General features: G+C 59.1%; 2 protein-coding genes across 2 annotated transcripts; both read left to right on the forward strand.

The window, feature by feature from the left end:
• The first annotated feature begins 455 nt into the window (after positions 1–455).
• LOC115337728 (maestro heat-like repeat family member 5) lies at positions 456–2286 on the forward strand. Its single transcript, XM_030006153.1, has 5 exons — positions 456–605; positions 1245–1346; positions 1605–1707; positions 1968–2027; positions 2116–2286. The coding sequence occupies exons 1-5, from the start codon at positions 462–464 to the stop codon at positions 2250–2252; spliced, it is 546 nt and encodes a 181-aa protein (XP_029862013.1). The 5' UTR covers positions 456–461; the 3' UTR covers positions 2253–2286.
• Positions 2287–5952: 3666 nt separating this feature from the next.
• Positions 5953–13578, forward strand: LOC115337652. Its single transcript, XM_030006005.1, has 16 exons — positions 5953–6342; positions 6547–6672; positions 6817–6896; positions 7013–7133; positions 7475–7564; positions 7973–8077; positions 9499–9648; positions 9844–9998; positions 10353–10500; positions 10581–10718; positions 11168–11344; positions 11776–11931; positions 12571–12672; positions 12931–13033; positions 13294–13353; positions 13442–13578. Exons 1-16 carry the CDS (start codon positions 6280–6282, stop codon positions 13576–13578), a joined length of 1911 nt encoding a protein of 636 aa, XP_029861865.1. The 5' UTR covers positions 5953–6279.
• Positions 13579–18092: the final 4514 nt, after the last annotated feature.

Raw genomic sequence — 18092 nt, forward strand, 5'->3', positions numbered from 1 at the left:
CTACCCCTCTTTGATGACGTAAGGCTGATGTGGGAGCCTTAGCCCTGCAGATGGGCACCCTGCAATGACAGCTGCCCTTCAGCCCAGCCCTGCGAGCAGCACTCACGGCAGGGACTTCTCTCCTTTCTCCCTCGGGCTCTTGTGGGATGGCTTCTGGGTTCTGCAGCCCAGCACGGCTTCCCCCGACAGGCTGATGACCCCGGGGCGACCTGAGTCCCCTGTGCTGGGGCCCAGCCTGGCCCCTGTGCAAAGACCCTGTGGGCCAAGAGCTGCTCTCAGAGCCCCGAGGGCTCCCCAGCTGCGCTGCCAGGCAGGACCACAGATTGCCACAGCTCCTGCGTGCAGAGCCCTCCCCCAGAGCATGTCCCCACACATCTGCCCTCGGGCTAATGCTCACAGTAAGCGGGCAGTGGCTCTTCCTCAAGTCCCCCTCCCCTTCTCCCTACCAGGAGTCCAGCCAGATGAGAGAGCTCTCCATCAGCCTCTTCCGAGATGTGATGGAGACTGTGGTGGGGAAGGACAAGAGGAGGATGAAGAAGAAAGTGCGAAGGGGCCTTCTCCCGCTCTTCTTTCACATGTGTGATGAGACCGACAGCGTGGCCAAGGTAGAGATTCCAAAGCTGGCCAGCGACCCAGGGAAAGGCGTGCTGACCCCCCCCCGGGCATCAGGGCCAAGAGCTGCTGGCACGCGGACTCTGGGAGCGTGTGTCATCTCGGGGTCCGACTGACTGAGTCACTGAGGGCAGGGCAGGGCTCCCCTCCGTCCCTGCACCGCTTCCACCACTGCCCTCCTCATCCCCCAGTGCCTCTTGCTGCAGAGGCAGAAGGGGAGGTGGGATCCACTCCCAGCCACGCTCCCTCCATTCAGCCCTCCTCCTAAGGCTGTCCCTTAGGAAGGGTCCCTGCAGAACCAGCGTGAGCAGGGGCAGAGAAGCTGGCATGGACTTTTCCAGGACCTGCCCCACCTGCTCCGGCAGGGCTCACCAGCAGCCCGTGGCCCGAGGCATGAATACGCGCGTCCCTACAGGCTTCCCTGCTGTCCCTGCAGGTGTCAGAGGCCAAGGTTTTCAGCCTCGATCCCTGTCCCCCAGGGCTGTGCCCAGGACACCCCCAGATGTTTGGGCCAGGGCATGTCCCAGCTTCCCAAGGGCAGGATCACCCCAGGAGCAAAGCCAAGAGGAGGGGGACACCAGCTCTCCTTCCCCAGACCATGGTGCCATCTCCCAGCTTCTGCTGCTCTCCAGGTCTCTGGGGAAGCCCTCATCACCACCGCAGAGCTCCTCAAGTGGAAAGAGCTCAAACACCTGGTGCAGACACAGCAGACATGGAGGACTGGAGAGTGCTTGGTGAGGACAAGCCCCTGGGCCTGGGGACCCTGGCCCATCTGGGCCTTGCAGTGGGATGGAGGGGTCTCAGCACCCATTGGACCCCTCTGCCTGTGGCTCTTTCTCAAACTCACTCCCACAGAGCTCCTGGCTAGGAGATGGGAATGGCCTGGGGGGGACGGGGAACAAGGGCTGCCGGGAGGAGGGACTGCTCGGCCAACTGGGGAGAGGCTCTGTGACATGCCCGTACCCTTGTGCCCTCTCGCTCTCTCTCTCCAGCTGGTGCAGGACAGGAGCAGGGCGGAAGAATACTTGAGCCAGAGCCTGCCGTACCTGGGGGACGCTCAGGCCACCTTGCGAGAGATGGCCGTGAGGTTCATCGGTGAGCCACAGCCCCCGGGGTCCCTCTTTTGGCAGAGCCCCAGCTGCCCCGCGCGGGGCCTTGGCCTCCCTCTCCCACCCCTGCCCACGCAGGTGGGCTTGGTGGCTGCCTTGTGCAGTCCCACCCCCCTCAGCTACCGGTCTTCCCTGGGCTCAGCCCCGGCGAGGGGGAGGAGGGCGTGCAGCCCAGGCGGCAGGGCTGGGGCTGTGCTGCTGGGAGCATGCTGGGGAGCGGGAGGTCTGACGACGCTCTGTGCCTAGGGCTTGCTGCGCGGCCCCTGAGGGACCAAAGCAGGGAGAAGCTGGCTGAGATCTGCAGGGGTGAGTAGGGAGCATGGTCTGGATGGGGACGCCTGGGGGTCTCTGCAGACACGGGGGGTCATCTCGGCTCCGTTTCTTTCGGTTGCAGCTCTTCAGCCCATGCAAGAAGACAGCGAACCCGCCATCTCTTCCCTGGCACTTCAGACCACCTTCATCCTGAACTCTCCAAGGGTGCAGCGCACATGGGGACGCAGCCTGCGAGCACTGTGCTGCGGGTGCTGCTGAGCCAGGCAGAGGTGCAGCTTTCCTCGGGAAAGCGGCTGTATTTTAATAAAGCTGGAACAACAAGCCCAAACCCACGGTGTCCTTCAGCTGTGTCGCGTGCCGAGCAGACAGCGTCATCCCTGGCCTGTCCCGCTGCCTGCAGGACAGCTCGCCCCTCGGCGCACCCTGGCCCCAGGCTTGTTTTACAAGTTTACCCCTCGGCGAGTCTTTCCCCAGAAGAAGCCACGTTTGTTCACCCCCTGGGGAAGTCTTTTCCTTAGGGAGGCAGAGGGCAAAGGGGAAATGGCAGCCCCCAAAGGAATCGGGATTGCCCGGAGAGCTGCCTGACGCCCACGCTTGCCAGCAGCCCTGCAGAAGTTCTCCTTTGCTTCAGTCCCAGCGTCCTTCCCCACGCACAGCACCCTGGGGTGCGCGGATGCTGCTTTGAACGACAGCCCCGGGAAGGCCTCGGGTCGCAGCCCCATCTCATGGCCCTGCAGCAACCCTCCTCACGCTCCCACTCCCACAGCTCAGCCGAGACCCAAGAGGAGAAGCAGAGGTGTTCCGCAGGGGCCTGCAGTCCCCTCCGTCACGCAGCGAGGGGAGGGCGCAGGAAGGGTGCGCCCAGCTCCAGCCATCCTGCGGCTCTCCAGGCATCCCAGCGAGGCCCCAGCATCTGCTGTTGCTGCTTCGCCACTTCCCTGCCCCATGAGGGACTCAGGAGGGTTTCCAAGCAGAGTCCAGACGTGATAAGGGGGCAACTGCGGGGGGGGCTAGAGGACAAACAGAGTGCCTCCGTCACCATGAATGCCTCACAAGTGGTCCTCTGGAGACCAGGGGGCTCCTAAGAAGGCTGGACGAGCAGCAGAAGGCTCTGGGGCATCACAAAGACCTATGGAAGAGTGCCGAGGGGACTGAAGTGGTGTATTGTAGAGCCTAGGGGACCAGGCCCCCACTCCAGTGGGGCTTCTTAGGGTGCTAGAGGTCCCGCAGAGGGGCCGGGGGGGGGCAATGAAGGCCTCAGGAGGGATCCTGAGAGGCCTAGAGCGATCCTAAGACAGCTAGAGGGCAAACGGAGGAGTCCCGCGGTTGGAGTGTGCCCGAGAGCCCTCCACTGGCCCCAGTGAAGGCCAACGGCGGGCTTTTGTGTGCAATGAGGGCCAAGGGCCGCTTCCTGAGGCTCCAAGGGAGGGTGCAAGGAGGCTAAGAGAGGGCTGCTGCGGGGACCAGCGGGCAAACTGAGGCTTCTAGAGCACATCAGAAGGCGCACTGGGGTGCTGAGAGGTTCCGAGGGGGCAACTGTGTCAGGCTGAGGCAAGGCCAGGACAAGAGAGGGGTTCAGAGGGGACTCGTGGCTATGAGGAGGCCTCTAGGCCTGAGGGGAGCGGAAGGGAAAATGAACAAGTCTTGAGGGGATCCGATGGCAAAAAGAGAGCCACCCCATCTTGAATTTCCAAGGCAGCTACTCCTCATCCACCTCTTTCCCGTCCTGGCCCCAGATCTCCCCATCTGCTCTCAACCAGGCATCCCGGACACACACAGCCAGCCAGCTCGGGCAGAGCAGAGCTCTGAAGGTGCCTGAGCGTGGTCACACCGCGCAGCGGCTCCATGGCACCTCTCGGGCTGTAAGAGGTGGGGCAGAGAGGGGCTGTTCCTGAGACAAGGGGAGTCAAACGAACCTCAGTAGACATAATAAAGGGGGATGAAAGATGATGTTTAGCGCTTACATTGTTGAAATTAGCTGACATAGAGACAGTCCTTGATAAGAAGAGCTGGTCCTAAGAACCAGCCAATGAGGTAGAGACAGTTCCTGATAAGAAGCAGGTGCTGGCCCCAAGAGCCAGCTAAGACTGGTTTTGCGGCTTGGGTGAATACCAAGAAATCACTGAGCCTGCGCAAGAAAAGAGGTTACTAGCGGTGACGAAGAGGAGTCATCTATCTTCATCTCTGCGACCACCAGACGACCACCATAAAGAGGCACTGCGCAAGCGCAGTTGAGAGGAGACTATGGAAATGACCTCTCGGAGCTAATTTTAATATGAAGCGGGGATAGGTCATGCATATCTATAGGCGTATTGTGAATATGTAACACTTGACTGTATAAACTTGAAGCGAACTGCCGAGTTGGGTGCGCACGACTTTGGTGGGAGTACCCCCCATGCTGCCCAGTGCTGAACGAACATACCTACTTTACAATCTCACTGATTGTGGAGTCTGTTTCCGCACGTCATTCCAGGGTCCCTGGGGGTTCCTTGGACTGCCTCCGTGGAAGAGACAACAGCACTGGGACTACAGCTCCTGGCACGTCCTGTGGACCAACACAGCCGCACAACAGGCCTGTACCAGAAGATGACAGCTCCCGGCAGGCCCCGCAAGCTAACACAGCTGCCCAGAAGTGCCATGCTGGGAGACTACAGCTCCCAGCATGGCGAGGACAGAATTGTATGGCCCTGGGTGCCATCCTCCCCCCTTCACCCCCACAGAGGCTGAAGCGCAGCCCTGCCACACCGGCCCAGGGCTCCTCCACCCCGGCGGTACCACACAGCCATCCCCCAGGGGCAGCTCAAGGTCCCGCAGAAGGGTCTGGGGTGCAATGAAGGCCACAGGAGGGGTCCTGAGTGGACCAGCGCTGGAAGAGATTTCCGGAGGGCAGGAAAGGCTGTAATTGTGAGAGGGTGTTCTCCATCACGGTCACGGACCAGACCGAGAAGGAAACCAGTGAGGCGGGAATCTCCGTTTCTGGGAGCTTCCAATTCCTTACAAGGGCAAACTCAGTGGAGGAGGAAGTTTAATTTTCTTTTTCCTCTTTTCTGCATGAGCTCTTCCTGTTTGGTGGGAGGAAGAGAAGAGTTGAGACGACAAAAACTATGATTTCTGTTAAGCTTGAGTGAATCTTACAAACTTTATGGCATCGAGGGGAAGTGGCAGCGCTCTGCACTGCACCGAAAGGAAAGGGCTGTCCTGGGGGCACGCCGGAGTGTCTGAACATGGGGCTCTGGGACACACCGGAGAGCAACAGGGAGGCCCCAAGGGGACGTGAGGGCAAAGGGGGTCTGGAGGCACCCCGAGGCCCCCCAGGTGCCCAGGGCTGAGCCGGCCCCGTGCCCCCCCCCAGGGGACGCCCTGCCCCTCCCTGCCCAGGCAGCGGGTCACAGTGGCACCCTTTGCGACCTCCCTTTGTGACAGCGCACTGCACCACATGTGATCAGCACAGCTGCAGCCCCCAGCCTGCAGTGTCCAGCAGGACTGTGACGGGACAGGGCAGGAGCACGGAGCCGGCGAGGAGACCCCGAGCACAGCCCACGTCTTTCCCCGCCGTCCCCGGCAGCCCCGGTGAAGCCGAGGCGTTTCGCCGAAGCTTCCCCCTTGCCCAGCCCTACCCCTTCCCTCCATCCCGCAGGATGGCTCAGAGACCCCCCAGCCACCCCAGGGTGGCCTGGGAGGAGGACAGGGCTCCCCAGGAGAGCAGGTCTCCACCGGAGCCCGACGAGGTGTGCATGGTCCAGCCGCTGCTGACTGGTGAGTGAGGTGCCCTGACACTCTGGGCAGGGCTGGGGCCAGCGACCGCACCCTGCTCGATGCCAGGATAGCCGTTTCCCCAGCATGCTGGCAGCACAGGTCCCATGGGTGGTGGGCATGATGCTGCCTGAATGACTCAGACAGCTGGGAGCTGGCCCCAGCACAGCCTCTCCCAAGGAGGGAGAGAGCAGAGGGGACCCCGCTCCTGCTCCGGGGCACAGGCAAGAGAGAGGCAGCTGGGCTGGCAGCAGGCGGCGATGCTGTGGGACGGGGACCTTTCCTGCCTATCTGCAAGGCAGTTCCTCAGCCCGGTGCACTGGGGGCTTTCCCCACCGTGCTGTGCTCCAGCATCACAGAAGCCTGTCTGCCCTGCACGCTCCGGCCCTGACACACATGGGAAGACTGCGCCAGGGGACCGGGCACGAGGCTGCAAGGAGGGCAGAGCTCCTTCCTCTGCTCTCTCCTGCCGCCGGACTCTCTCTACAGCCCTCCCTGCTCTCCTGCTTTATTAGGTGTCAGCCAGTTACCCATGTACGAAGAGGAACAGGAAATCGTGGACTTCATCCAGGCCTTTGTCAGCAGCCCAGAAAAGGTAACCATGGCCATTTCGAACACGGCTGTGCTGGCGTCGGCTGACAGGGGCTCTGCTGCCGGCCTGCTGGAGGTGTGCTGGCTGGGCAGAGCTGCTTCTCCCAGGCCTCCCGCACAGCACTGCACCCCCAGTGCTCCGGTCCCACTGGCCATGTGTCCCCAACTCTCACGCTCCTTGTTGGTCTCTCTGTCCCCCGGCTGCCAGGAGGAGGGCCAGAAGATTAAGTTCCTGAGGGCCATTTGCAACCTGTGCAAAAGCACCAGGTACTATACCTTGTCACAGCGCCTGGATGTCTTCTGCCACAGATACGAGCTGGCAGAGAATATCAAGGTGAGGGGACACCCGGCAGATCTGGGAAAGGTGGCAAGGCCCCCCGGCACTGGCACCCTCTGAGGACAGCCCTTGGGCAGGGCTCAGGTCTGGTGGCGCTGGGTGCTGGCAGCTGCCAGGTCCCATCCCGGTTGTGCTCTGCAGGTGCTGCTGCAAGAGGAGCCCAGGGACCAGCTGTCCAGGGCAGTGCGGCAGCAAGCCATGCTTGCCATCACCGAATTGAGGTACCTGCCCATCCCTCCTGGGGACCCCTGCCCCAGAGGTCTGTGTCCACCTGCACGAGGCCTCGAGGCACTGCTCCCACCATCAGTGTCCAACTGGCCCCTCTCTCTCTTTGCAGCTCAGTGCCGACGGTGCTGGAGGGCAAAGAGGACATCCCCCTACACACTTGCTTCACGAGTGTCTTCCTGCTTCCTCCAGAAGAGGAAATGAGGAGCCTGGAGTCTTACCTCTATTTTCAGGTAAGGGCTGGGTGAGCCCCAGGAAGCCCCCAGTCCCTCTGGGCTGTTCCCTGGCCACCCCGTGCTGCAATACCACCAGAGCTCCAAGGCAGGGCAGGGGCCTGGGCGGAGCCGAGCTGGCTTTGCTTTCCCACCCTCAACCCTTCGTGCCCTTCCCATGGGCCTGGCCACGTCCAACGCCACAGGCTGCTCTGCACACAGCAGACTGTCTGCCCCCGGGTCTCTCCCGGGCACCGCGAGGCACCGCGGGAGTCCTCCCTTGGCGCTGGGAGTTCAGACCAGTCTCCTGGGCGTGGGAGGGACAGCAGAATCACTGCCACAACTCTCTGTCCTCTTTGCAGACCCTGCGAGCCATGGACACCATGCTGGAGACGATGGTGCGCAGCTGTTCTGCCACCAGAGTCAGCGAGCAGCTGCAGAGTATCTTTCAGGTCTGGCATGTGAAAGGGGGGGCTTCACAGGGGCTGTTCCTCACCCTGGGGGGAAGGGGGTGTCCACTCTTGCGTGCATGGTCCTCACCCCAGTGCCATGCAGAGAGAGCACGCTGCAGGGAGGCTGCCCACCTCCCTTGGTAACCAGGGGCTGCCCGGCAGGCTCTTCTGGAGCACAGTGCCTGCAGAGGGTGGCATCTGCCTTCCTGCCCGGCCACAAGGTTGGCCCGGGGGATTTGTCCCAAGCCTGCGAGGGACCCTAGGGGCAGGAACCCCGCTACAGGCTTTGCTCGAGATCCCAGGCAGCCTTGACGGACTGTGAGAGTCCAGCCCGGGAGCCGAGCAGTGCTGCTTCTGCTGGAGGCCGTGTCTGCTCCCAGGGCACACCAGCAGCTTCTCTCTTCCCAGATGCTGCTGAACTTCACCAACTCTGAGAGAGCAGCTGTGCGGGAGAGGGCCGTGGGGAGGATTAAGGTTCTGAGCCTTTTGCTGGCCAAGAATTCCACACTGAAGGTGAGGAGCCAGGCACCCTCCAGCCAGGCCATCTCCCCCTCCCCGCACACCAGAGCAGCCTGCAGCTCTCCCCACGCGGGGCTGCTGCCCAGCTAGCTGCTCTGGGAGCCGCGGCCGGCATGGCCCTGCAAAGCCCTGACTCACCAGGGATCCAGCCTTGGGCACACTCTTGGGTTCAGGGCTTTGGCACCAGCTGCCTGCCCTCAACCCTTCTGCTGTCCTGCCTCCCTCGCCCAGGCTTGGCACCGCTTTGGACAAGACACGTTCGGCCCCATCTGCTATGGAGATGTCCAGATCCCAATCCTGGGACAGCTGCTGGGACGTCTCCTCCTTTTCCGCTCTTCCATGGAACAAATAAGCTGTGCGGCTTCTGATGCTGTTTCTTTGCTCCACGAATTCATGCATAATCAAAAAAGTAAGGGGACTTGTGGTGGGCTTCATCCCTCTGCACACAGACATCTGCTTCTCTTCCCGACCTCCTCTGCCCCTCACAGCTGCTCCCCGTAGCATCCCAGCTCTCATTTTGCTGCAGAACCTGAGCGCTCTCCTGAAGTCCAGGACCTCTTCTCCGCTGCTCTCCTTCCTCCCTGCTTTCAGGATCTTGAAGCCCGCCATTTTGCAGTCCCCACAGCCAAAGCCACCATTGATTACCATGTCCCAAAGCCACGTCTGCCCTGTTAGTGAAGAGCTGATCCATCTGTGCACCACCACAGCTGGCCCCTCCAGTGCCTGGAGCAAGAAGCTGTTCCTGACACCCTCCAGAAACCTCCTTGACCGCTTCTGTCCCTGCCATCTTGCAAGCAGCTCTCAGGGCCGTTCGGTAAGCTTGCTGGCAAAGCTGCTGTGTCTTACTGACTCTTCTGTGTCCCCGCCGCTGTTTAGGCAGGTCAATGCTAAAGGCTAAAGCACCGCGGCTCCATTGGGAAGATGAGATCTCCTCCTTGCTGCGTCTGACCACCATGAAAGACATGGTAATGAGCTTCCCCCTTGCCGGGACTCTTGTCCCTGCCGTCAGCCGGGGACTTGTGTCAGCAAAGGCATCCAGAATTGGCGGGGCTGGCATGGCCTCACTGGCCCTGGTGAGAGGGCTCCTGCTGTCCCCGAGCAGGGACCATGCGAGGGCTGCACTCCAGTGTCCCACCAGCAGCAGCTCCAGCCCTCCTGGCCACCAGCAAGCCCTGCTTCTCTGGAGGGCCAGCACACTGTGCCCAGGAGCCCAACCCTCCTCCCTCACCCTGGGGGCCCTCTCTTCTTGTCCTCCCCCACCCAGTGACTGCAGCCCCTGCTGCCAGCTTTCCTGCGGGCACTGCCGCCAGCACTGCCGGCCATCTCTCGCCAGGGCTGCTCGCACTTGCCCAGCGAAGCAGCACCGTCAGGGCACTCGGTGTGACGTGTCTTCGCTCCCTTCCTTCCTCCCCTAGGCCTTTGCAAAATACCTCAAATCTTCTGAGAGGGCAGACATCGTCCTTGTGGCCATCGAGGCGATGAGAGACTCCAGCTTCAGTGAGAAGGAGGCAGCAAGAAAAGTGCTGCACGAGGTCATGAGAGACCCTGACTTCTGGCTGGCGGATGTAAGTGGCCGGTGGCTGCGCTGCCCTGCCCTTCAGCCCTGTCAGGCCTTGTTTCCTCCCTCCATCCCTCCCTCCCAAACCCAGGTGTCTCGGGCACCGGAAGCCACCTGAAGGCAGCAGAGAGGGATGGGAAGGGCAGCGGACGAAATGGCTGCACTCCAGTGCCAGCACCATCCTCACCTGTGTCCTCTCCAGGTGCCAAAGATCACGAGCTGCATCCACAAAAACCTGGGATGCATCAACACGGAGTCAGCCCGGCAGAGCGTGGAGTCACTACTTCTCCTGATGACCGACCACTACCCCATCCAAGTGGTCACGAGCCTGCTGAAGTTCTCTCCATCAGCAGACGGGTACTGGCCCTGACAGCCCTGAGGGCTTCTTCCCCATGGGGAGAGGGGCACGGAGACTCTCTGGCTGCCAGACCCAAGGAATACTGCAGGATACCCCGAGGAGCAGGGCCCTCCATCCCACCACGCCTTCCAGCCCTGGTGGGTCAGCCAGGCCCGCAGCAGCCAAAGCTGGCCAAGCCAGCCCAGAGCCCTGCCACCACGCTCCTCCCAGCCCCACAGGGAACACTGCCTCAGCCCTCTGCTGCTGGCCCAGGGCATCCCAGCTGACGGGTAGGGTCTGCCTTATGCAGGGCTGACCCAGGCCATGCTGCTGTGGCCGAGGCAGCCCTGCTGACAGAGCGCTCTGGCTTGCAGCACCAGCATGGCCATGTGGGAGGTGATGTTGTCCGCGCCCCGGACTTTGGAGGTGGTCTTCAAGGAGCAACTCAGCAAACTCCAGGACGTGAAATCACACAGCCCGGTCACCTCGGCCACGGAGGACGCCTGCACCCCTCACTTGGCTGTGAGTTACCGGAAAGGGTCTTGACCACCTTCAACGAGCCCTGCAGCCTCTGCCAGTATCTCACAGCTGTGTTGTTTCAGCTGATGGCCTCCAGTGAGATCCAGTCAGAGCGTTCTGGTGACGAGTCCCACATTGAGAGCTACCAGAGGCATCCAAGCCTGCGGACGGTCTCCCTGTTGCTCGAAAGCCTCATCACGCTGTCGGAGAGACCTGACTTGGTGAGCAGGGCGTCATAAAGGGGAGCCATGTTGGCAGCCGGGCGCTGGGGCAGCGGGTAAGGCCGTCGCTTGGCCTTGGCTGGGAGTAGGGCGGTGGGGCGACTGCTCCAAACGCCCTCCCTGCCATGGTGGGGCCTGGTGGCTGCCTGGGGAGCTTTCCAGGCACAGAGGATTACCAAGCCATCTGTCCCTTCAGGCCTGTGGCAAAAGGGGGTGGCTGAGCAGGGGACAGGGAGCCTTTGCTTTCCTGCCCTCCCCGACCTAGCCCTGCTCTCCCGCGTCCCCAGCAGTGTGCCCACGGCCACCACCTACCAGGAGGCTGCCACAGAGACTCCTGTGCCGCCACCTGCCAGGAAGCCAGACAGGAGGCTGGAGCTCCGCGACCAGAGCATTTTTGCCAGGGTGGTCGCGGACTGTTTCACAAAGAAGAAACCCTGTCTTTCATACAGGCAAGAAAAATACAGGTCCTCCGGCGACACATGGAGGAGGTGTTCCACAATGGCAACACAGATATCAAGATGAAAGTCCTGATGGTCTTCAGAAACGTGATGGGTCACCTGAAGAGGACGGAGGCCAGCGCCATGGCTCTGCAGCTGGCGGAGGAGCTCCTACCCCTCTTTGATGACGTAAGGCTGATGTGGGAGCCTTAGCCCTGCAGATGGGCACCCTGCAATGACAGCTGCCCTTCAGCCCAGCCCTGCGAGCAGCACTCACGGCAGGGACTTCTCTCCTTTCTCCCTCGGGCTCTTGTGGGATGGCTTCTGGGTTCTGCAGCCCAGCACGGCTTCCCCCGACAGGCTGATGACCCCGGGGCGACCTGAGTCCCCTGTGCTGGGGCCCAGCCTGGCCCCTGTGCAAAGACCCTGTGGGCCAAGAGCTGCTCTCAGAGCCCCGAGGGCTCCCCAGCTGCGCTGCCAGGCAGGACCACAGATTGCCACAGCTCCTGCGTGCAGAGCCCTCCCCCAGAGCATGTCCCCACACATCTGCCCTCGGGCTAATGCTCACAGTAAGCGGGCAGTGGCTCTTCCTCAAGTCCCCCTCCCCTTCTCCCTACCAGGAGTCCAGCCAGATGAGAGAGCTCTCCATCAGCCTCTTCCGAGATGTGATGGAGACTGTGGTGGGGAAGGACAAGAGGAGGATGAAGAAGAAAGTGCGAAGGGGCCTTCTCCCGCTCTTCTTTCACATGTGTGATGAGACCGACAGCGTGGCCAAGGTAGAGATTCCAAAGCTGGCCAGCGACCCAGGGAAAGGCGTGCTGACCCCCCCCCGGGCATCAGGGCCAAGAGCTGCTGGCACGCGGACTCTGGGAGCGTGTGTCATCTCGGGGTCTGACTGACTGAGTCACTGAGGGCAGGGCAGGGCTCCCCTCCGTCCCTGCACCGCTTCCACCACTGCCCTCCTCATCCCCCAGTGCCTCTTGCTGCAGAGGCAGAAGGGGAGGTGGGATCCACTCCCAGCCACGCTCCCTCCATTCAGCCCTCCTCCTAAGGCTGTCCCTTAGGAAGGGTCCCTGCAGAACCAGCGTGAGCAGGGGCAGAGAAGCTGGCATGGACTTTTCCAGGACCTGCCCCACCTGCTCCGGCAGGGCTCACCAGCAGCCCGTGGCCCGAGGCATGAATACGCACGTCCCTACAGGCTTCCCTGCTGTCCCTGCAGGTGTCAGAGGCCAAGGTTTTCAGCCTCGATCCCTGTCCCCCAGGGCTGTGCCCAGGACACCCCCAGATGTTTGGGCCAGGGCATGTCCCAGCTTCCCAAGGGCAGGATCACCCCAGGAGCAAAGCCAAGAGGAGGGGGACGCCAGCTCTCCTTCCCCAGACCATGGTGCCATCTCCCAGCTTCTGCTGCTCTCCAGGTCTCTGGGGAAGCCCTCATCACCACCGCAGAGCTCCTCAAGTGGAAAGAGCTCAAACACCTGGTGCAGACACAGCAGACATGGAGGACTGGAGAGTGCTTGGTGAGGACAAGCCCCAGGGCCTGGGGACCCTGGCCCATCTGGGCCTTACAGTGGGATGGAGGGGTCTCAGCACCCATTGGACCCCTCTGCCTGTGGCTCTTTCTCAAACTCACTCCCACAGAGCTCCTGGCTAGGAGACGGGAATGGCCTGGGGGGGACGGGGAACAAGGGCTGCCGGGAGGAGGGACTGCTCGGCCAACTGGGGAGAGGCTCTGTGACATGCCCGTACCCTTGTGCCCTCTCGCTCTCTCTCTCCAGCTGGTGCAGGACAGGAGCAGGGCGGAAGAATACTTGAGCCAGAGCCTGCCGTACCTGGGGGACGCTCAGGCCACCTTGCGAGAGATGGCCGTGAGGTTCATCGGTGAGCCACAGCCCCCGGGGTCCCTCTTTTGGCAGAGCCCCAGCTGCCCCGCGCGGGGCCTTGGCCTCCCTCTCCCACCCCTGCCCACGCAGGTGGGCTTGGTGGCTGCCTTGTGCAGTCCCATCCCCCTCAGCTACCGGTCTTCCCTGGGCTCAGCCCCGGCGAGGGGGAGGAGGGCGTGCAGCCCAGGCGGCAGGGCTGGGGCTGTGCTGCTGGGAGCATGCTGGGGAGCGGGAGGTCTGACGACGCTCTGTGCCTAGGGCTTGCTGCGCGGCCCCTGAGGGACCAAAGCAGGGAGAAGCTGGCTGAGATCTGCAGGGGTGAGTAGGGAGCATGGTCTGGATGGGGACGCCTGGGGGTCTCTGCAGACACGGGGGGTCATCTCGGCTCCGTTTCTTTCGGTTGCAGCTCTTCAGCCCATGCAAGAAGACAGCAAACCCGCCATCTCCTCCCTGGCACTTCAGACCACCCTCATCCTGAACTCTCCAAGGGTGCAGCGCACATGGGGACGCAGCCTGCGAGCACTGTGCTGCGGGTGCTGCTGAGCCAGGCAGAGGTGCAGCTTTCCTCGGTGTCGTGGTTTCAGCCCAGCCGGTAACAAAGGACCACGCAGCCGCTCGCTCACTCCTCCCGCCCCCTCCAGTGGGATAGGGGGGAGACGGAGGAGAGAAAAGAAAAAAAACTGGAACCTCGAGGGTTGGGATAAGGGCAGTTTACTGGGACAACGCAAAAAAAGTTACAACAACAACGACGGTACTAATGAAAGAGTATACAGAAAAGAGTGATGCACAGTGCAACTGCTCACCACCCGGGACCCGACGCTCCGCCACTTCCCCCACCGAAAGTCGAGAGCAGGAGAGCCCTCCCCCCGGCCCACTCCCCATGTATATACTGAGCATGATGTCACATGGTATGGAATAGCTCCTTGGCTAGTTCAGGTCAGCTGCCCCGGCTATGCCCCCCCACCTCCCAGGTTCCTGTAAAAATTAACTCTATCCCAGCTGAACCCAGGACATTATCCACCCCTTATTCTATACCATTTACATCATGCCCAGATCTTACATTTTCCAATCAACCGCTACCACTTTCCTTGTCTTATATATAGATATATATGTATATGGACACCCCCCACACACACACACACACATACAAATAGTATTCCCTTAGTCAATGGGTTATCCCTCCAATGTGTCCATCAATTTTATTTAGTCCATGACTTTGAGGCTCCATCTGTTGTAACACTTCTTCAGGATAAGAGAGATGGTGTGAGGTGTTGGGTTGTTGTATGCTGTCTCTGGAACTTCTGGCTGGTACATTTGATGCAACCCACACCCTTGGTCTGCAGGTCGAAGAGGTTGATCTTGAGGAAATTGCTGGGCGCCAGTTCAAGTTCTATCACTGTTGTTCTTGGCTCAGTTTCAAAGTCCATTCTTCAGTCATTTGGGTAATTCTTACAGTAATACCCTTGATATGGCATATAGACACTATAGATACAATGACATACATTGGCAGGTTATTTAGCAGTTAAATATCATACAGCCTAGTTCACTGGCTATTCTCTCCCAAAATCAAATCTCCCTGAGGTACACATCGAACTTCCCCATCCTTCTGCATCACCCACCAGGTGTACCCAGGTCCCTGAGCAAAACCACCCCTTGGATGGGTTTGTCTCTGCGTGAGGGAGGACTAACCCAGACTGTCTTTCCTAACATACTCCTCATGTGCACTACAGGAACTTTATCCCCTTCTACAGTATGTGGAAGTCTTGGTTGGGCGGGGCCCGCCCGATTGGTGGATCCTCTAGTATTAACTAACCAGGTGGCTTTTGTTAAATGTGTATCCCAATGTTTGAAAGTTCCACCCCCCATTGCTCTCAATGTAGTTTTCAGCAGTCCATTGTATCGTTCGATTTTTCCGGAGGCTGGTGCGTGATAAGGGATGTGATATACCCACTCAATGCCATGTTCTTTGGCCCAGGTGTCTATGAGGTTGTTTCGGAAGTGAGTCCCGTTGTCTGACTCGATTCTTTCTGGGGTACCGTGTTGCCATAAGACTTTCTCTTCAAGGCCCAGGATAGTGTTCTGGGCAGTGGCGTGGGACACAGGATATGTTTCCAGCCATCCAGTGGTTGCTTCCACCATTGTAAGCACATGGCACTTGCCTTGGCGGGTTCGTGGGAGTGTGATATAGTCAATCTGCCAGGCCTCCCACTGTTTATATTTCAGCCATCGCCCTCCATACGACAGGGGTTTCAGTCGCTTGGCTTGCTTAATTGCAGCACATGTTTCACATTCATGGATAACCTGTGCGATAGTGTCCATGGTTAAGTCTACCCCTCGATCGCGAGCCCATCTATATGTTGCATCTCTTCCCTGATGGCCCGAGGTATCATGGGCCCACTGAGCCATAAATAGCTCACCCCTACGTTGCCAGTCCAGGTCCACCTGAGACACTTCAATCTTGGCGGCCTGATCTGCCTGCTGGTTGTTTTGATGTTCTTCAGTGGCCCGACTCTTGGGTACATGAGCATCTACGTGGCGTACTTTTACCACTAGCTTCTCTATCCGAACAGCAATATCTTGCCACAGTGCGGCAGCCCAGATGAGTTTACCTCTGCGCTGCCAATTGCTCTTCTTCCATTGCTGTAGCCACCCCCATAGGGCATTTGCCACCATCCATGAGTCGGTATAGAGATAGAGCACTGGCCACTTTTCTCTTTCAGCAATGTCTAACGCTAGCTGGATGGCTTTCACCTCTGCAAACTGACTCGATTCACCTTCTCCTTCAGCAGTTTCTGCGACTAGTCGTGTAGGACTCCATACAGCAGCCTTCCACCTCCGATGTTTTCCCACAATGCGACAGGACCCATCAGTGAACAGAGCATATTGCCTCTCATTTTCTGGCAGTTTATTATACAGCGGGGCCTCTTCAGCCCGTGTCACCTCCTCCTCTGGCGACATTCCAAAATTTTTGCCTTCTGGCCAGTCCATGATCACTTCCACAATTCCTGGGCGACTGGGGTTTCCTATGCGAGCCCGTTGTGTGATCAGTGCGGCCCACTTACTCCACGTGGCATCAGTTGCATGATGTGTAGAGGAGACCTTCCCTTTGAACATCCAGCCCAGCACTGGCAGTAGGGGTGCTAAGAGGAGCTGTGTTTCAGTACCAACCACTTCTGAGGCGGCTCGAACTCCTTCATATGCTGCCAATATCTCTTTTTCAGTTGGAGTATAGCGAGCCTCGGATCCTCTGTATCCCCGACTCCAAAACCCCAGGGGTCGACCTCGGGTCTCCCCAGGTGCTTTCTGCCAGAGGCTCCAGGTAGGGCCATTCTCCCCAGCTGCAGTGTAGAGCACATTTATAACATCTTGTCCTGCCCGGACTGGCCCAAGGGCTACTGCATGAACAATCTCCCTCTTAATTTGTTCAAAAGCTTGTCGTTGCTCAGGCCCCCATTTAAAATCATTCTTCTTCCGGGTAACTTGGTAGAGAGGACTTACAATTTGACTGTAATTTGGAATATGCATTCTCCAAAAGCCCACAACACCTAAGAAAGCTTGTGTTTCCTTTTTATTAGTTGGTGGGGACATAGCTGCTATTTTGTTGATCACATCCATAGGGATCTGACGACGCCCGTCCTGCCATTTTACTCCTAAGAACTGGATCTCCTGTGCAGGTCCCTTGACCTTACTTTCTTTTATGGCAAAACCAGCCATCAAAAGGATTTGGATTATTTTCTTCCCTTTCTCAAAAACTTCTTCTGCCGTGTTGCCCCATACGATGATGTCATCAATGTATTGCAGGTGCTCTGGAGCTTCACCTTTTTCCAGTGCAGCCTGGATCAGTCCATGGCAAATAGTGGGGCTGTGTTTCCACCCCGGGGGCAGTCGATTCCAGGTGTACTGGACACCCCTCCAAGTAAAGGCAAACTGTGGCCTGCACTCCGCTGCCAAAGGGATGGAAAAAAATGCATTAGCAATGTCAATTGTGGCATACCACTTAGCTGCCTTTGATTCCAGTTCATATTGAAGCTCTAACATATCTGGCACAGCAGCGCTCAGCGGTGGCGTGACTTCATTCAGCCCACGATAGTCTACTGTTAGTCTCCATTCCCCATTAGATTTCCGCACGGGCCATATGGGACTATTAAAGGGTGAGTGAGTCTTGCTGATCACTCCTTGACTCTCCAATTGGCAAATCAGCTTATGGATGGGGATCAGGGAATCTCGGTTGGTGCGATATTGCCGCCGGTGCACCGTCGTGGTAGCAATTGGCACCTGTTGTTCTTCAACCTTCAGCAACCCCACAACCGAAGGGTCTTGAGAGAGACCAGGCAGGGTAGACAGCTGTTCAATCTCCTCCGTCTCCAATGCAGCTATACCAAAAGCCCAACGGTACCCTTTTGGGTCCTTGAAATATCCCCTCCTGAGATAATCTATACCAAGGATGCATGGGGCCTCTGGGCCAGTTGCAATGGGGTGTTTATGCCACTCATTCCCGATTAGACTCATTTCAGCTTCTAATACGGTTAGCTCTTGGGATCCCCCTGTCACACCAGAGATACAGATGGGTTCTGCCCCTTTATAACTTGATGGCATTAGGGTGCATTGTGCACCAGTGTCTACTAGAGCCTTATATTCCTGTGGGTCTGATGTGCCAGGCCATCGAATCCACACTGTCCAGTAGACTCGGTTGTCCCTCTCCTCCACCTGGCTGGAGGCAGGGCCCCTCTAATCCTGGTTAGAATATTCGTTACTCACTTTTCGCACCCGTGAATCAGAAGTCCCTTCAAGAGGATCAGAAATGTGATCAGCCCATCTACTGCATCTGGGGGACTCCTCACAGGAAACTGGAGCAGCAGTTTTCCAAGAAGAATCCTCTTTCCTGGTTGCTTTTTCTCGCAACTCCCGTACCCGTGCATCCAGGACTGAGGTAGGTTTTCCATCCAACTTCCTCATGTCCTCTCCATGGTCACGCAGGTAAAACCACAGGTTAGCCCGTCGTGTGTACTTTCTCTCTCCTCTCTCTTGGGCAGAGGAATGCTTACTCCCAATAGCTG

This window comes from Aquila chrysaetos, unplaced genomic scaffold (assembly GCF_900496995.4).
Source record: "Aquila chrysaetos chrysaetos unplaced genomic scaffold, bAquChr1.4, whole genome shotgun sequence".
NCBI classification, from domain to species: domain Eukaryota; kingdom Metazoa; phylum Chordata; class Aves; order Accipitriformes; family Accipitridae; genus Aquila; species Aquila chrysaetos.

Bases quoted from the DNA above. Each gene is read 5' to 3' on its own strand.
- LOC115337652 (XM_030006005.1), top strand. From the start codon at position 6,280: ATGTACGAAGAGGAACAGGAAATCGTGGACTTCATCCAGGCCTTTGTC. The intron at 9,649-9,843 runs GTAAGTGGCCGG...TGTCCTCTCCAG, and splicing joins CTGACTTCTGGCTGGCGGAT to GTGCCAAAGATCACGAGCTG. The intron at 10,501-10,580 runs GTGAGTTACCGG...GTGTTGTTTCAG, and splicing joins CCTGCACCCCTCACTTGGCT to CTGATGGCCTCCAGTGAGAT.
- LOC115337728 (XM_030006153.1), top strand. From the start codon at position 462: ATGAGAGAGCTCTCCATCAGCCTCTTCCGAGATGTGATGGAGACTGTG. The intron at 1,347-1,604 runs GTGAGGACAAGC...CTCTCTCTCCAG, and splicing joins GGAGGACTGGAGAGTGCTTG to CTGGTGCAGGACAGGAGCAG. The intron at 2,028-2,115 runs GTGAGTAGGGAG...TTTCGGTTGCAG, and splicing joins GCTGGCTGAGATCTGCAGGG to CTCTTCAGCCCATGCAAGAA.